At 43.4% G+C, this 19,436-nt stretch overlaps 1 protein-coding gene across 1 annotated transcript in view; it reads right to left on the minus strand.

The window, feature by feature from the left end:
- Positions 1 to 19,436, minus strand: part of LOC308386193 (NACHT, LRR and PYD domains-containing protein 3-like) — a 38,197-nt gene that overhangs the window by 14,710 nt on the left and 4,051 nt on the right. Inside the window, exons 2-6 of the mRNA XM_080865555.1 lie at positions 14,315 to 16,115; positions 14,042 to 14,215; positions 13,524 to 13,697; positions 11,877 to 12,050; positions 3,347 to 3,514 (exon numbers count right to left, since the gene is read on the minus strand). Of these exons, the coding sequence (XP_080721681.1) occupies positions 3,347 to 3,514; positions 11,877 to 12,050; positions 13,524 to 13,697; positions 14,042 to 14,215; positions 14,315 to 16,115 (2,491 nt within the window). The remainder of the gene's footprint in view (positions 1 to 3,346; positions 3,515 to 11,876; positions 12,051 to 13,523; positions 13,698 to 14,041; positions 14,216 to 14,314; positions 16,116 to 19,436) is intronic.

Consider the following 19,436-nt stretch of genomic DNA (forward strand, 5'->3'; position numbering starts at 1 on the left):
AGTTACATCAGTCCACAGCACCTTATTCCAGAATGAAGCTGGCTTGTCCAAATTTGCTTTAGCATACCTCAAGCGGCTCTGTTTGTGCTGTGGGTGGAGAAAAGGCTTCCTTTGCATCACTCTCACATACAGCATCTCCTTGTGTAAAGTGTGCCGAATGGTTGAACGATGCACAGTGACTCCATCTGCTGTAACATGATGTTGTAGGTCTTTGGTGCTGGTCTGTGGGTTGACTCTGACTGGTCTCACCATTCGTCGCTTCTGTCTATCCAAGATTTTTCTTGGTCTGCCACTTTGAGCCGTAACTTGAACTGAGCCTGTGGTCTTCCATTTTCTCAGTATGTTCCTAACTGTGGATACAGACAGTTTAAATCTCTGAGACAGCTTTCTGTATCCTTCCCCTAAACCATGATGGTGAACAATCTCTGTCTTCAGGTCATTTGACAGTTGTTTTGAGACCCTCATGTTGCTACTCTTCAGAGAATATTAAAAGAGGAGGGAAACTTACAATTGACCACCTTAAATACTCTTTCTCATTAATGGATTCACCTGTGTATGTAGGTCAGGGGTCACTGAGCTTACCGAGCCAATTTGAGTTCCGATAATTAGTTCTAAAAGTTTTGAAATCAATAAAATGACAACAGTGCCCAAATTTATGCACCTGCCTGATTTTGTTTAAACAATTATTACACACTTTCTGTAAATCCAATAAACTTCATTTCACTTCTCAAATATCACTGTGTGTCTCCTATATGATATATTTAACTGACATTTTTTATTGTAACAACCAACGATTTATACACGGAAATAATGACTATTAACAAGGTTGTCCAAACTTTTGCATCCCACTGTATATATACACCCTTTTGTGAATCGCTACCTCATTGTGGTGCATGGATTTGTGTGTCCCAGGGATCCCAGTGGGTAAGTTGTCTGTGTTGTCAAGGGCTTTGCCCTCCTGATAGGGTCTCCCATTGGTCCTGGTGAGACTAGTGACTGAGACATGGAATGTCACTTCTCTGCTGGGGAGGGAGCCTGAGCTACTGCGTGAGGTTGAGAGGTACCAACTAGATATAGTTGTGCTCACCTCAATGCACAGCTTGGGCTCCAAAACCAGACACCTGGCTAGACTCAGTCTGGAGTAGATCTTGGTGAGAGGCATCGGGCTGGGGGTGGCTATTCTAGTTTCCCCTTTGGTTTTTTCCAGTGGATGAGAGTTTTTTTTTCCCTGCACCTTAGGGTCAGGGAATGGGTCCTGAATGCTGTCTGCGCTTATGTGTCAAACCACAGTTCAGAGTGCCCAACCTTCTTGGAGTCCCTGGGTGGGGTGCTTAAGGCTACTTAACCTTGGGACTCTGTTGCCTTTCTGGGACACTTCAATGCTCATGTAGGCAATGACAGTGAGACCTGGAGGGGTGTGACTGGGAGGAACGGCCTGACAGATCTGAACCCAAGCAGTGTTCTGTTACTGGACTTCTGCGCAAACCACAGTTTGTCCATGACAAACACCATGTTTGAACATAATGGTGTCCATAAGAAAGTAAGTTAAGTTTATTTATTAAGCCCTTCTCACAGACAGGCAGTCACAAAGCGCTGTGCAGAAAGTTTAAAATAAACAGTACAATCAATCGATCTTATACACAATGTAAAAGGTTAAATGTAAGTTAAATAATGTGAAGAATATAAAATACGTAGATCAACAAAATGCTTGTTTGAACAGTAAAGTTTTTAACTGATTTTTAAAAGAATCCACAGTCAACCATATGTAATTGTGGTGGTAGACTGTTCCACAGCCTTGGTGCAACAGACTGAAAGGCTCTGTCCCCTTTCGTCTTCAGTCGTGTACGGGGAACAACCAACAGACTCTGAGTCTATGAGCGGAGACGATGAGCAGCAGTGTATTTTATATGAAGCTTGGATAAATAATCTGGGGCCTGGCCATGTAATGCTCTGTATGATAAAACAAGAATTTTAAAACAAATTCTAAACACTATTGGAAGCCAATGTAAAGAATATAAGATGGGAGTAATGTTAGCACGCTTCCTAGAACGAGTTGGTAGACTGGCTGCTGCATTTTGTATTGCCTGGAGGAGAGAGAAATGTGATTTATCCAAGCTGGTAAACAGGGAATTACAGTAAACGTGATGACACAAATGCATGGATGAGATTTTTCCAGTTCATCTAAAGAGACCATATGTCACAGTTTAGAGATGTTTCTTAAGTGAAAGAAACAGGAACAAGACAAAGATATTACATGAAAGTCAAGGCCCAGAGAAGAGTCAAATATTACTCCAAGATTCTGAATATTTGACTTGACAGAAGAACTGAAAGAGGCAAGAACCTGATTAATTTTAGAATGTAGCTCAGGAGGAGCTATGATCATGGTCTCAGTCTTGTTCGTGTTTAGAACGAGGTAGTTGCTTGAAAGCCAATCAGAAACCTGCGTTAACCTCTTAAGCCCCAACGCCCCCTGATACGTGGGCAAAAGGCAGGAGATCAGGTGGGCTTGGGGCTTAAGAGGTTAAGCACTGGACCAGGGTCCAGTGCACATGGATACCCTAGGCCACAGGTTAGTTATCAATTTTGTTATCATATCATCAGATCTGCTGCCATATGTTCTGGATACTTTGGTGAAGAGAGGCGCTGAGCTGTCAACTGATCAACAGCTTGTGATGAGTTGGATAAGGTAGCGGAGGAGGATGCTGGACAGCTTGGAGTAAATGTATAGTGAAGGTGCACTGGGAACACCTGGCAGAGGCCCCCATCCACGAGATCATTAACTCCCCCTCTGACAGAGATTCAACAGAATTCCAAGGGAAACTGGGTATATAGATCATCAATAAATCATGTTCAGCTCCATTGCTGAAGCTGCTACAACCTCCACACGGAGGTTGGTGCCTGTCATAGTGGTAACCCCTAAATCAGATGGGGGGCACCAGAGGTGAAGGGAGCCATAAGGCTCAAGAAGCAGTCCTATTTGGATTGGTTAGCCTGTGGGACTTTGGAGGGAGCCAATAGGTACCAACAGGCCAAGCAGAACGCAGCTTGGGCAGTCACAGTAACAAAAACTTGGGTCAAGGAGGAGTTCGTGGAGGCCATGGAAAAAAACTTTCAGATTGCCTCAGATAGAATCTGGTGCTCCACCTGCACTGTGTATAGTGCAGGTGGAGCACTGATGACTTCAACTGAGGATATTGTCATACCATGGAAGGAATGCTCCAAATATAGGGGGATCACACATCTCAGCCTCCCTGGGAAAGTCTATGCTGGGGTAGAAAACCCTTTCTCTTACTCAAACTTATGTTATATACTTTCATTTCTGCACAACATAAACAGGGCATCTTACCCCAGTGTTTCCAGTCTACAGTTTCGACCCTCCAGAAAGCCACACAGCTGTTTCACTCCTGAATACTGCAGGTTGTTCTGACTCAGGTACAGCTCTCTCATGTTGGAGGGATTGGACTTCAGTGCTAAGCCCAGACAGCTGATCTCCGATAACCTGCAATTCTCCAGTCTGAATAATAAATGAAAGATTTAAGTTAATTAGTTATGTGCTTGAAATTCTTCAGTGTTTTATAGTTTTCTTGGAGCTGAAAATTCAGATTCAGTTTACAGAAGTCCAGTAAAGTGAAACTTCAAATGGCTGAAGCTTGCAGAATGCCCGCCTTTTTTATCCCATGGCTAACAAGCCGTAAGGACTCTCAGCCATGGGACCTAGAACCTGAAAAACAGGGCAGGAAGAGAGAGAGAGAGAGAGAGAGAGAGAGAGAGAGAGAGAGAGAGAGAGAGAGAGAGAGAGAGAGAGAGAGAGAGGAGGAAAAAACAGCATTCTCCAACAGGGAGAATCTCCGACCGTAACGCCCTAAAAATCCACCTCTAGTAAAACCAGTGCTCTGTGTGGTTAACTGATGTGCACTGGACAGTGCATCCGCTAATATATTGTCTACCCCTTTTTTATGTCTGATGTCCAAGTTGTATTCCTGAACTAGTAGAGCCCATCTCTAGAAGTAGGAGATTGGATTATTGATGTCATCAGTTCCCTTCTGGAGCCCCCATGGCACTGGCGTCCACCTCCAGGCTGAATGCTCTAATGAAATCTGGGGCGGCCAGCACTGCACAGGAGGGACTTAGCACCATCAAAGATGTGTTGGCACTCAGTGGTCCACTAAAAAGGTTCCTTTGGGCTACAGAGGCGGGTTAGAGGGGCCACCACGGTTGAGAAGTTCCAGCAGAAACACCGATAGTAGCCCACGAGGCCCAGGAACCGCCTAAGTTCCCGCCAGGTGGTAGGAACAGGGTAGTTTACTACCGCCGCCACTTTGGCATTCACAGGGCACACTTAGGGACCGACCCACCAGCAGTCACCCTCCTGTTCTCGGCCAGGATTGGTCCCAAAACTGACTCCCCAAGGATCATTTCCCCCCCCTGCCGGGTGCGGGTGGACATGAAACTGGAAAACCTAAACTGGCCAAAACTAACAAAACAAACCAGAAACGAAGATGCAGGGAGGTCCGGGGAAATACACAGAGAGACACAGGGAGACCGAGGGAAACAACACAGACCAATTAGTTTAGGACGGGTGAACACACACTATAAGTACACATACCAGTAATCAGGGATGGGAAACAGGAGGGAAACACGCCTGGGGGACATAACAGCTGACGAGGTAGGGGAAACGTAAACAGAACACACTGACATAAGACAGAGACTTTCAAAGTAAAACAGGAAACACATACACGTAATGACACAAACTCAGAAATGCAGACCAGACACAGATATACACGGGCAGAAAGAAAAGAACACTAACCGAGGAAGAACAGAACCAAAATTACAATAATAGAAAACACAAAACGCTGGGTCAAAAGGACCCAGGATCATGCCGTAAAATCTACAACACCACTCTCCTGACTCCACCTATCAAACAATATTCCTTTTTCCTTGCAAACTCAAGAAAGGTTTGCGTGGGGGGCCTACGGAGGGACCGGAAATGCTTTCTGTAAGCTTCAGGCACTAATTCATATGCTTTGAGAATGGCACTCAGTACCCTATCATACACTAAACTGTCCTTAACGGTGAGAGCCGCACACACCCCCTGCGCCTTACCCACCAGTTTACACTGCCTCAGCAGAGGCCAAACCTCTTTAGGCCAGTGCAAGGCTATGGCAATATGTTCAAATGCATTAAAATATGCCTCTAATTCTGTTTCATTCTTACCCACATCAAATCAAATCAAAATCAAATCAAATCAAATCAAATCAAATCACTTTTATTGTCACATCACATGTGCAGGCACACTGGCACAGCACATGCGAGTGAAATTCTTGTGTGCGAGCCCCACAAGCAACAGAGATGTGCAAACACAACAACACAAACGAGCAAAATACAAGAATGGCCAACCTGAAACTAATAAATATATGTACAATATATAATAGTGTATGCATTTGTATGCACAAATCCTGGAGGGGCAAGCAAAAAATGAATAAACTTGAAACAGCTGAGCTGAAAAACTAAAAGCATCAGGCTCTCTGAGGCCAAAATAACAAACAAAAACACTCCCCCTTCCTATAAACAAAACACGTGGTATAACTTCCCTCAAGAAAAAAAAAAATACAATACCTGACGTCTCTGGCTGTCCACAAAACAGGAGAAAACTTTGGTCAAACAAAAATGGCGGAGAACCCCTACCAGCCTACACTGCTCTCTCTCACTATCACAGTATTCCAAACGTAGAAAGAAAACAGAAGCGCTATACACACACGGCGCTCAGAGCCTCCTATGGCTAACAAGCCATAACGCTACTCAGCCGCGGCACCTGGAACTTCAAAGACAGGAAAAGGGAGAGGGGAGAGAGAGGGAGAGAAAGAAGAAAAGAAAAACACAGCATTCTCAAACAGGGAGAACCTTCTAGCAACCCATGACCGTAACAATTGGCATCCAGTAAAAAGTGACCATTATCCTTTTGGTGTTGACTCTTAACAACTGACCCTTGTCCTGGTCAGACACCAACTAAAGAGAAACACTAACAAATGGAACAGCACTGTCACCTCTTATGTAGCAGGTTTATCAGACAAATTTTCTCCAATCACTATATCCCAGTGGACCTCAGACCCAGCCACACACTCAGACAAAAACTGGTTTATCAAAAGGACAAAACTCCCAAACACAAACTAAACAACGTAGTGTATGCTGTGCAGTGAGGAGTGCTCAGACCTCTTCACTGGAGAAACCAAACAGCCCCTCCATAAACACATAGCACAACAGAAGGGCAACATCGACAGGAAAAGACTAAGCTTAACATTTGAACCTAAAGGATAAAGGTCACTCTTTTGAGGATGCTAATGTTCACATTTTGGACAGAGAAGACAAAGAGTTTGTAAGAGCAGTGAAACAGGATTTATGTGCACTGTGTCTAAAACTCATTGAACAGAGGGAGTGGCTTAAAACTGTCTGCCACATACAATGCAGTTTTGAGATCAAGGTTCAAGGTTCAAGGTTCTTTATTTGTCACATGCATAGTTATACAAGTATAACACACAGTGAAATGTAGCCTGACACGCTCCTCGACAGATCCCTTCCCAGGTGCCTCAATTCCCACTCACATCTTGTGTCACATGACCTCAATAGGTAATATGATAGGGAGACAACCTCTCACAGTGGTTTCACCCAAAACCTTTAGTGCTAATAACCCATGCTGTTTTTTATACCTTGACTTATGTGATGAGGGGCATGAGAGGGTCTATGAACCACTTAAGGGACAGCTCCCACTGAGGTTTAAATAGATACATGGGACTCCACCATTTTGTTTTACAAGAGAAGCATATGGGACGTGAGGTGAAACGTCTTTGCGAAACTTAAAGGAGCCTAGTCACTCCCTTTCAAGCTCCTTAGGTCTCGATGCATGGTAAGGCGCTTGTCTTGATGCCAGTAGCTTCTATCTTCTCCTTTGGCCAGCTTATTATCCTTGCGGGGTCTCTGATGACTAGCAGGATGTAGGTGTTGAATGTTAATCTTCCTGACCCCTCAGCATTTGCTTTACTCTCTGCAGGTATTTGGTGGTCGTGGTTTTCCTTGCAACCCCTTCATGGATCCTATTTGCCTTTGGGATTCCAAGGTACAAGTAGATGTCCTCAGTGTCTGCTATGTTGCCTTCTAGTAGTGCAGTCCCTTCCATTTTGACTACCTTTCTTCTCTTGGTTACCATCCGACTAAACTTCTCCAGTCCAAATGACATTCCAATATCATTGCTACAGATCCATCCATGTAGAGGAGGTGGCGAATTTTTGATCCATTCTGACGTTAGTATCCACTATTGTTAATGATCTGACTAATGATCTGGGGTTCACATCTACAGGGAGTGCAGAATTATTAGGCAAGTTGTATTTTTGAGGAATAGTTTTATTATTAAACAACAACCATGTTCTCAATGAACCCAAAAAACTCATTAATATCAAAGCTGAATGTTTTTGGAAGTAGTTTTTAGTTTGTTTTTAGTTTTAGCTATTTTAGGGGGATATCTGTGTGTGCAGGTGACTATTACTGTGCATAATTATTAGGCAACTTAACAAAAAACAAATATATACCCATTTCAATTACCGTATTTTCACGACCATAAGACGCACTGTACTAAAAGGCGCAGTCTCAGTTATGTGTGCCATTACTGTATTTAACACACACATAAGGCGCACTGGATTATAGGGCGCATACAAGTACCGTATGCGTATTTAAAAATAAAGCGGGAGCAAACCTGAGTTCGGTACCTTACTCACATTTCTATTACCGGTAATCGTCATCATCAACAACACACAAGCATACAAGTGTGCATATTTAAAAATAAAGCAGGAGCAAAACTGAGTTTGGTACTCACATTTTTATTACCAGTAATCGTCATCATCAACAACACACAAGCATACAAGTGTGCGTATTTAAAAATAAAGCAGGAGCAAAACAAAGTTTGGTACTCACATTTTTATCATCAATCAAACCCATGGAAGTCCTCATCCTCTGTGTCTGAATTGAACAGCTGCGCTAAATCTCCATCAAACATGCCAGGTTCACTTTCTTCACTGTCAGAGTCACTTTCCGTGCCGTGCGGCTCCTCGGAAATGATGCCAGCTTTTGCGAAAGCTCGAACAACAGTGCCAGCAGACATGTTAGCCCAAGCATCTACAATCCATTGGCAAATTGTGGCGTAACTCGCCCGGCGCTGCCTTCCACTCTTGGTGAAACTGTGGTCTCCATCGGTCATCCATCGCTCCCACACCGCTCGCAGCCTTACTTTGAACGGGCGGTTCACACCGATGCCCAGCGGTTGGAGTTCCTTTGTCAGGCCTCCCGGAATGACAGCAAGCTCACAGTTCATTTGTTTCACTAGTTTTTTCACATCGGCTGTGAGATGGGCACGCATAGAGTCACAGATCAACAGCGATGGTGATGCGTGGAAAAAACCACCTGGTCTCCTTACATACACCTCCCTCAGCCACTCTTTCATCATTTCCTCATCCATCCAGCCCTTTTCATTTGCCTTAATGATGATTCCTGCTGGAAACTTCTCTTTAGGCAAAGTCTTTCGCTTAAAAATCACCATAGGCGGCAGTTTCTGTCCATTAGCATGGCAGCCAAGCACAACAGTGAAAGAAGACTTTTCATACCCCGTTGTGCGTATCGCTACCGTGCTGGTCCCCTTCTTCTCCACAGTGTGACTCACCGGGATGTCAAAAGTGAGCGGCACCTCGTCCATGTTTGTGATGTGGCTGGGCTGGATGTTTTTGTCGCCGATGTGTTTGCTGCAGTAGGAGCGGAAGATGGCCAGCTTTTCCTTATAATCCGCTGGAAGTTGCTGCGCTACCGTAGTCCTGGTCCGGATGGAAAAATGGCACCGTTTCATAAAACGAAAGCACCAAGACGGACCTCCTTGGAAATGTTCAATGTTCATCTCTTCAGCTAGTGAAACTGTCAGGGTCCTGGGTCTCCTGACCCAGCGTTTTAGTTCTTTGTGATTTTTGTATTATTGTACTTGGTGTGAGTTATTCTATGGGTTCTAGTTTTGTCAGGGTCCTGGGTCTCCTGACCCAGCGTTTTAGTTCTTTGTGATTTTTGTATTATTCTACTTGGTGTGAGTTATTCTATGGTTTCTAGTTTCGATCCCTTGCCCTTCTTGTTTCTCTGTGTCCCCTCTGTTCTGTAAGTCTGTGTCTGCATGTTTGAGTTCCCCTCCATGTCTATCGGTTCTTAGAGTCTTCTGCCTTATGGTTTATGTCTCTGTGTTTCTTAGTTGCTGTCTCCACGGTGTCAAGTTTGCGTCTCTGTGTGATCCTTCCTGTTTTACTTTGAAGGTCCGTGACTTATGTGAATGTGTCCTGCTTTGCTTGTCTCGTCAGTTCTAATTTCCCCCAGCTGTGCTCTCCTTCTGTGTCTCATTCTCCTCGTTACTTCCCAGTGTATTTAGACCCTGTGTTTCTCTGAGTCAGTGTTGCGTCGTACCCTCATCAAGCTGTGTGTTTTGCCTCCGTGTTGCCAGTGTTTTGTCTCCAGCTCCAGTTCAGTGTTTCTGCTACAGTGCTTTAGTCCACCAGTGTTTTTGTTTGTCTTTTGGTGAGTTTAGTTTAGTAAGAGGTTTTCCCAGCAATAAAGGTGCGCTTTAAGTTGTACTTCTGTGTCTGAGTCCTGCATTTTGGATCCACCACTCCTGCTTGCCTGCCTGCCACACAGCCAACCATGACAGAAACTGCTTTTAGCCGAATGGTGACCGTCGAAACGCTTCTCCCACTCGTTCTTTGCTCGATGATCCACCGCTCGAGTCTTTCCTCCAACTCGGGCCACCTCGCCTTATGTCCGCGGAAACTCAGCTGCATTTTCTTGACCTGCCGGAGCTTGTTTTCTAGCTTCCTCCATTTGCGAACCATCGATTCGTTAATCTTAAATTCTCTCGCGGCTGCTCGATTTCCATGTTCCTCCGCATAGCTGATGGCCTTCAGTTTAAACTGTGCTTCATAAGCGTGTGTCTTTGCCATTTTCAGGGTTGTTAAAACAACGATGTTCCACATAATGCACATACCTGTCCTTTTATACAGGTATGTGCGATTGTCCGGTATATACGATCAATGCCCACACTTCACCCTTTAGCGTTCTCATGGTGTTCTCTACTACGTCCTCCTTACAACACACAGGGCGCACTGCGCTATAGGGCGCGCCGTACTTTTTGAAGAAAATCTAAGACTTTTAAGTGCGCCTTATGGTCGTGAAAATACGGTATTTATTTTTACCAGTGAAACCAATATAACATCTCCACATTCACAAATATACATTTCTGACATTCAAAAACAAAACAAAAACAAATCAGCGACCAATATAGCCACCTTTCTTTGCAAGGACACTCAAAAGCCTGCCATCCATGGATTCTGTCAGTGTTTTGATCTGTTCACCATCAACATTGCGTGCAGCAGCAACCACAGCCTCCCAGACACTGTTCAGAGAGGTGTACTGTTTTCCCTCCTTGTAAATCTCACATTTGATGATGGACCACAGGTTCTCAATGGGGTTCAGATCAGGTGAACAAGGAGGCCATGTCATTAGTTTTTCTTCTTTTATACCCTTTCTTGCCAGCCACGCTGTGGAGTACTTGGACGCGTGTGATGGAGCATTGTCCTGCATGAAAATAATGTTTTTCTTGAAGGATGCAGACTTCTTCCAGTACCACTGCTTGAAGAAGGTGTCTTCCAGAAACTGGCAGTAGGACTGGGAGTTGAGCTTGACTCCATCCTCAACCCGAAAAGGCCCCACAAGCTCATCTTTGATGATACCAGCCCAAACCAGTACTCCACCTCCACCTTGCTGGCGTCTGAGTGGGACTGGAGCTCTCTGCCCTTTACCAATCCAGCCACGGGCCCATCCATCTGGCCCATCAAGACTCACTCTCATTTCATCAGTCCATAAAACCTTAGAAAAACCAGTCTTGAGATATTTCTTGGCCCAGTCTTGACGTTTCAGCTTGTGTGTCTTGTTCAGTGGTGGTCGTCTTTCAGCCTTTCTTACCTTGGCCATGTCTCTGAGTATTGCACACCTTGTGCTTTTGGGCACTCCAGTGATGTTGCAGCTCTGAAATATGGCCAAACTGGTGGCAAGTGGCATCTTGGCAGCTGCACGCTTGACTTTTCTCAGTTCATGGGCAGTTATTTTGCGCCTTGGTTTTTCCACAAACTTCTTGCGACCCTGTTGACTATTTTGAATGAAACGCTTGCTTGTTTGATGATCACGCTTCAGAAGCTTTGCAATTTTGAGACTGCTGCATCCCTCTGCAAGATATCTCACTATTTTTGACTTTTCTGAGCCTGTCAAGTCCTTCTTTTGACCCATTTTGCCAAAGGAAAGGACGTTGCCTAATAATTATGCACACCTGATATAGGGTGTTGATGTCATTAGACCACACCCCTTCTCATTAAAGAGATGCACATCACCTAATATGCTTAATTGGTAGTAGGCGTTCGAGCCTATACAGCTTGGAGTAAGACAACATGCATGAAGAGGATGATGTGGACAAAATACTCATTTGCCTAATAATTCTGCACTCCCTGTATGCATGACAACAGTGGGGACAGGGCATCTCCTTGGTAAATACCACACTGGTGACTTATGCATTTCTTTTAAAGTTGGTCTCTAGGGTTGTTTTCTGCATATCGACTAGAAAACAGAAGCATCGCATAAATTTAATAACTAAAATACTGCAAAACCCAAATTGTATAACAGCTTCTTAAACTATTAACAAAGTTTTTTGATTTCCAAAAAAGATTGTAAAAATTTTTTTCTCCTGTAAATTGAACGTCTACACACACACACACAAAACATATTCATCTCAGCACAGCTAATACACAGTGTCTGACCTCAGAGTCTCCAGTCTACAATGTGGACTCTCCAGAAAACCACACAGTTGATTCACTCCTTGATCATGCAGATTGTTTTTACTCAGGTCCAGCTCCCTCAGATGTGCAGGATTAGACTTCAGAGCTGAGCCCAGAAGAGCACAGCTGATCTCTGACAAGCAGCAGTTCCATAAACTGTATATAAATAAAGATGTTAGTTTATTAAACAACGTTTAATGTTTGAAATCATTTAGTGCTCCATAATCGATCTGTAAAAAATAAAAATGCTGAAGTCTAGCTGTTTTCGAACAAAGGAAATATGATGACTTTACTTGTATTTGAGAAACTCTACTCACTACTCACATTAAGTCAATGTATTTCACAGCATATTGTGTTGGAGTATTTTGGAGTTTTCACTTCTAAGCTCGAGTACTGTAATTCATTATTATCAGGATGTCCTAGAAACTCCCTGAAAAGCCTTCAGTTAATCCAAAATGCTTCAGCAAGAGTACTGACAAGCAGAGATGGGCAGTAACGCGTTACTGTAATCCGATTACTTTTTTCAAGTAACAAGTAAAGTAAGGGATTACTATTGAAAAAACGGTAATTAGATTACCGTTACTTTCCCGTAGGAACGCTGCGTTACTGCGTTACTAAAACCGTGATTTTTTGCGAGAATGTCTCATGACAGTGACGTAAGCGAGTGCGACGTTCGTGACAACAGCTGTGTGCAGATCAACAATGGATAATATATCGAGTGCGGGAGAGAGCATGAGCATGCAGCGTTTAAAGCGTGGAAGTACGGACCTTACTTTGAGTTTGATTCCATAAAAAGTGACAAAAACATTAGTGTCTGTTGTGCGTGGGAAGAAAACTTATTTTTACAGTGAAAAAAAAACCCTAAACGTCCAAGCAAGCACCGAGTGCGCTACGACGTAATGGGAAATTCACAGAGAAACTCGTGGATTCTTCCACTGACCGCTGCGGCACACCTGCACCAGGGTAAACCTCCGCCTACCCCACTCCTGCTTTACAGGTGAAAATAGAGCAAAAGGACCGCTATGTCTTTGATTTTATTTATTTTCTGCTGTGTTTTACTTGCATCTAATTGAAAGAGTGAGTTTCCTCAGAGTAGGTGTTTGCTGGCATGCAATTTACTTGGTGAGAACTTGGACACATGATCATGCTAAAATATAATTTTCACATCCCCACATTCAGTAGAAGTTCTAATAAAAGCCATTTGTAGACATGTATTCCAGTTCAGAATGTGAATTCTGTTGCATATAATTTAATTTTTGCTTGATGCATAAAGTTAAAAGATTAAAACTGATAAAACAAGTTTTAAAAAGGGACTTTTCCATTTGATTACATTTTGTATGATGGATTATGCAGAAAAAATAGAATTGGGCTGAAAGATCTATCGCTTTATCACCTCTTCAGGTTGTAAATCGTGTTTTTAAAAAGTAACTAAGTAACTAAGTAATTAATTATTTTTGAAAATAAGTAATCAGTAAAGTAATGGGATTACTTTTGGGGGGGAAGTAATCAGTAATTAGTTACTGATTACTTTTTTCAAGTAACTTGACCAACACTGCTGATGACATCTATCAGGTAAAGCATTGTTACATTATATTCATCTCAGTGCTCAGCTAAAACAAGGTGTCTGACCTCAGAGTCTCCAGTCTGCATTTCTGACTCTCCAGAAAACCACAGAGTTTCTCCACTCTTGAATCCCGTAGGTCATTGGAACTCAGCTCCAGCTCTTTCAGATATGAGGAGTTGGACTTCAGAGCTGAGCCCAGAGAATTACAGCTGATTTCTGACAAATTGCAACTCCTTAAACTGAATGAAAAATAGTACACTTAGTTCCACTGACATTAACATGAACCCTCCCTGTGTTGGGTAAATCAAAAGTACTGATTTCTGATGTCTAAATTGTGTGCACATTTTGTGAGTGTGCTTAATATTACATGATTTGTTAGATATAAATTATTCATTTTAAAAATTCATCTGATGAGCAGTAAAAAAAATATCTGTTGCAAATGTTTGTCATGATACATCCATGTATGGACACATATATATGGACTATACACTAAAATTTATGATGTCATGATGGTGTCCTTGACATTGAGCAAGAAAGATGACATGAAAGAAATTACACAAATCTGCAGTGTTTAAGATCTTACCTGAGACTGCCTAAAGTACAGTGTGTACTCATCAGTCCAGAGGAAAGTAGCTTCATCCCTGAATCTGGCAAACTGGTTTCACTCAGGTCAAGCTCTTTTACATTACTGGATGGGGAGCTGAGGATTGTGGCTAGAGCTTCACAGCTTCTCTCTGAGAGGTTACAACCCCTCAGCCTAAGAAAGAAAAGCAATAATATACACAGACTTAGAAATAATTCTTACTTTTTAGGAACTTAACTTAAACTTAAATAAATTATTAATAACTCCACCTACAGCACTTTCTTGGAGGCTTTGGCAACTGGAAGCAGCCTCAGAAGAGCCTCCTCTGAATTTGAGTCAGAGTATTTTTTCAGGTCAAACTCATTCAGATCTTTTTCTGATGACAGTAAGATGAAGACCAGAGCTGACCACTGAGCAGGAGACAGTTTATTTGTGGAGAGACTTCCTGATCTCAGGGACTGTTGGATCTCCTCCACTAGAGAACAATCACTGAGTTCGTTCAGACAGTGGAACAGATTGATGCATTTCTCTGCAGACAGGTTCTCATTGATCTTCTTCTTGATGTACTGGACTATTTCCTGATTATTCTGTGAGATACTTCCTATCTGTGTCAGCAGGCCTTGTGAGGGACTCTCATTGTTCAGCATTGAAAGACCCAGGAGGAAACGGAGGAACAAGTCCAGGTGTCCATTTGGACTCTGTAAGGCCTTCTTCACAGCACTCTTGTAAAACTGTTTAACTGTATGTTTGTTTCTGAAAACTTTAGACAACTGATATGTTTTTTCTTTAAGCAGGTTGACTCCAGAGTTGATGAAGGTCAGATGGACATAAAGAGCAGCCAGAAACTCCTGAACACTCAGATGGGTGAAGAAGAACACCTTGTCCTGGTACAGTCCTCTCTCCTCTTTAAATATGTGTGAGAACATTCCTGAGTACACTGAAGCATCACTGATATCGATGCCACACTCTGTCAGGTCTGATTCATAGAAGATCAGGTTTCCTTTCTGAAGCTGATCAAAGGCAAGTTTTCCCAGATACTCAATCATCTTCTTGATTTCGGGACTCCACCATGAATCTCTGTCAGCTCCGCCATTAGACTTGCCCTTCTTCCCTTTGGCTTGTAGCACCAGGAAGTGGCTGTACATATCAGTTAAAGTCTTGGGTAAATCTCTACCCTCACTGGTTTTCAGGAAATTCTCCAGAACTGCAGCAGTGATCCAGCAGAAGACTGGGATGTGGCACATTGTGTGGAGGCTTTGTGATGTCTCAATGTGGGAGATGATCCTGCCAGCCTGCTCCCTATCTCTGAATCTCTTCCTGAAGTACTCCTCCTTTTGTGGGTCAGTAAACCCTCTGACCTCTGTCACCATACAAACACAGTCAGAAGGGATCTGATTGGCTGCTGCAGGTCTTGTGGTTATCCATAGGTGAGCAGAGGGAAGCAATTTCCCCCTGATGAGGTTGGTCAGTAGCACATTCACTGAGGTGGACTCAGTAACATCAGTCAGGATTTTAGTTTTGTTGAAGTCCAGAGGAAGTCGACACTCATCCAGACCATCAAAGATGAACACAACCTGGAAGTCTTCAAAGCTGCAGATTCCTGCTTCTTTGGTTTCAGTAAAAAAGTGATGAACAAGTTCCACCAAGCTGAACTTTTCCTCTTTCAGCACATTCAACTCTCTGAAAGTGAATGGAAACATGAACTGGATGTCCTGGTTTGTTTTTCCTTCAGCCCAGTCCAGAGTGAACTTGTGTGCTAAGACTGTTTTCCCAATGCCAGCCACTCCCATTGTCAGCACTGTTCTGATTGGTTCATCTCTTCCAGGTGAGGCTCTAAAGATGGCTTCCTGTCTAATTGTTGCTTCTGGTCTGTCTAGTTTCCTGGATGCTGTTTCAATCTGAGTGACTTCATGTTTATTACTGACCTCTGCAGTCCCTCCCTCTATGATGTAGAGCTCTGTGTAGATCTGATTCAGAATTGTTTTGTTTCCTGCTTTAGCAATCCCCTCAAACACACACTGTAACCTCTTCTTCAGATTTGACTTGAACTTGTGCTGACATAATCTCTGAATCTCTGAAAGAAGAAAAAAATATTAAATAATAATACTAACTTTATTTATACAGCGCTTTCAAACAAAGTGCTGTACAGCTATTTGAAACTAAAAAGATAAATAAATAAAAGCGATACATATCAATACAAGTAAAAAACACAATACAAGTTAAAAACAGTAAGAATTTAAAAACTAGAAGGCATAGAATCAAGACATGTAAGATAGGGTGAACAAATATGTCTTCAGCTTAGTTTTAAAAACCTCTAAAGAGCATGCCTGTCTACCTAATATCTCAAATCAAATGAGTAGATACTGTACAGAAAATCCATGATCAAGAATCAAGTGTCGTATCACTTAACTTGCCTTTTTCACTCTGCTTTTTCTTTTCATTTCAATTTATTATGATGGCCAAGATTATCAACAGGAAAGTTGTGTCGGGCATGCTGGTACAATTCATCAAGTGTTTATTCACTACCTAGAGTGGTATGTCTGCTAGCCTCTTGACAAAGAGCTGTCTCTGTCCCTCTCTACCTTCTAGATATGCCAGAAAGCCTGAATGACACACCAGAGTGATATACTGCCAAAACTGTTAGTTTTAGCTAGGTCACAGGTCACAGGTATATGACCCTTGACAAAATTTCCCATATGTGGGACTAATAAAGGTTATCTTATCTTATCTTATCTTATCTTATCTTATGATTGATTTGGTAACCATATCATCGAATCTGTGGCCACATGTTCTGGACATTCAGGTGAAGAGTAGGAGCTGAGTTGTCAACTGATCAACACCTGGAGTTTTGCAAGACACTGCAGTTGCAAGGTAGTTGGTGCCTGTCGTGTGGTAATCCCCAAAATAGATGGTGGACACTGAAGGTGAAGACAGCTATCAAGCTGAAGAAGTCCTGCTGGGCTTGGTTAGCCTGTGGGACTTCAGCAGAGGGTGTGCTCCAGCTACAAGGGAATCACACTTGTCAGACTCTGTGGCAAGGTCTATGTCATGGGATTGGAAAGAGGAGTTCATCCATTAGTGCCTCAGATATGGGAGAAACAATATGGGGTTTTTTCTGGTCATGGAACACTGGACCAGCTCTTTATCCTCTCAATGACATTTGAGGGTGTCTGGGAGTTTTCCCAGCCAATCTACATGTGTATTGTGGACCTGGAGAAGGCATTCAATGACGTCCCTCGAAGTATCCTGTTGGAGGTTCTTTGTGAAAATGTGTTAGAGTTAGGCTAAACTGTGTTGCCAGTTTTTATTGACAGAATTTCTAGACATGCCAGATGGCAGCAGGCTTTGACTTTGATGGGCTCAGAATCTTATCTCTATGTTTTGCAGACGATGTGGTTCTGCTGGCTTGATCAGGTGGTGGTTTCCAGCCTGGTCTTTAGCCAGAAAAAGGTGGAATACTCACTCCAGGTCAGGGACAAGTTGCTGCCCAAAATGAAGGTGTTTAGGTATCTCTGGGTATGGTTGGGGTGCTGTGACCGGTTGGAGTGAGAGAAAGAAGACAGGATAAAGACATGCTGGCGAAGAGAGCTAGAGATTGTCTGTGAAGGTTCTCAGTCATCCAGGTCATCGTAGTCAAACGAGCTTGCAAAGAAAAGCGTCTGGACTTCTTTAAGTTGCTTGAAGACGTTTCACCTCTCATCCGAGAAGCTTCTTCAGTTCTAAGGTCAAATGGTGGAGAGTCCCAGATATAAACCTAGTGGGAGTAACCCCCCACAGAGGGACAAAAGGACCCCCTGATGATCCTCTAATCGCCTGAGCTAGGGTGTGAAACTGGGTGTGGGTCCAATCAGCCAGAGTTTCGGGTGAGCTGATTGTGAAACCTGGCTCCACCTTATCATGCGAATTCCTGAGGTCAGATGGCCCAGGATGTGAGTGGGCGTTAAGGCGTCTGGGGAGGGAACTCAAAACTGGATTATAGATGGCAGAGAGTTGGTGTCGTAAACCACCGCCTCTCTTCAAAGATGGTTGCTCACAGTGGACATAGATGGCTTCTTTCACTCCTCTTTCAAACCATCTGTCCTCTGTCCAAAATGTGAACATTGGCATCCTCGAAAGAGTGTCCTTTATCCTTAAGATGCAGATGGACTGCTGAGTCTTGTCCTGTGGAGGTGGCTCTTCCATGTTGTGCCATACGCTTGTGAAGTGGCTGTTTGGTCTCTCCAATGTAGAGGTCTGGGCATTCCTCGCTGCACTGTACAGCATACACCACATTGTTAAGTCTGTGTTTTGGAGTTTTGTCTTTCGGGTGAACCAGTTTTTGTCTGAGCGTGTTGCTGGGTCTGAAATGCACCGGGATGTCATGCTTGGAGAAAACTCTCCTGAGTTTTTCTGATACACCGGCTACATAGGGGATGACAATGTTGTTGCGTCTGTCTTTCTTATCCTCCCTCGCTGGTGTCTGATCTTCTTTTCTGTGCCTCTTTGCTGACTTTATAAACACCCATTTAGGATAGCTGCACGTTTTGAGTGCTTCCTTTACATGCGTGTGTTCCTTCTTTTTTCCTTCAGGCTTAGAGGAAACATGTTCTGCCCGGTGGTGTAGGGTCCTAATTACTTCAAGTTTGTGTTCCAGAGGGTGATGGGCGTCAATCAGAATCAGAATCAGAATCAGAATGGGTTTTATTGCCAAATGTTGAGCAGGTTTACAACATTAGGAAATTGCTGCGGTGCTTCAGTGCAAACATACTGTCATAAATTGCGCTTAAATAGACATGAAAAAATAAAAGTAAGAATAAGAATTAAAAGTGCTACGTAGAAAGATATATGCATGAGATATACATGAGATATATACATGAGAATAAGAATTAAAAGTGCTACGTAGAAAGATATATACATGAGTGCAGGTGGTGATCAGTGCCAAAACATGGAATGATGCAGTGAACACAGCGTAGGGTCATGTGTTAGTGGTGGGAACAGTCGTACGTTTATTGTTCATGTGTCCAACAGCAGAGGGGAAGAAACTGTTCTTATGGCGAGAGGTTCTGGTGCGAATGGACCGGAGCCTCCTGCCTGAGGGGAGCAGGTCAAACAGACTGTATCCAGGGTGAGAAGGGTCAGCTGAGATCCAAGCTGCACGCCGCAGTGTCCTGGAGGTGTACAGGTCCTGCAGAGATGGGAGTCTACAGCCAATCACCTTCTCAGCAGAGCGCACAACACGCTGCAGTCTCTGTTTGTCCCTGATAGTGGCTCCAGCGTACCACACGGTGATGGAGGAGGTGAGGATGGACTCGATGATTGCGGTGTAGAATTGCATCATCGTCCGTGTTGGCAGGTTGAATTTCTTCAGCTGCCTCAGGAAGTACATCCTCTGCTGGGCTTTCTTGATGACGGAGAT

Source organism: Rhamphochromis sp. 'chilingali' (genome assembly GCF_963969265.1).
Source record: "Rhamphochromis sp. 'chilingali' genome assembly, chromosome: 18".
Taxonomy (NCBI): domain Eukaryota; kingdom Metazoa; phylum Chordata; class Actinopteri; order Cichliformes; family Cichlidae; genus Rhamphochromis; species Rhamphochromis sp. 'chilingali'.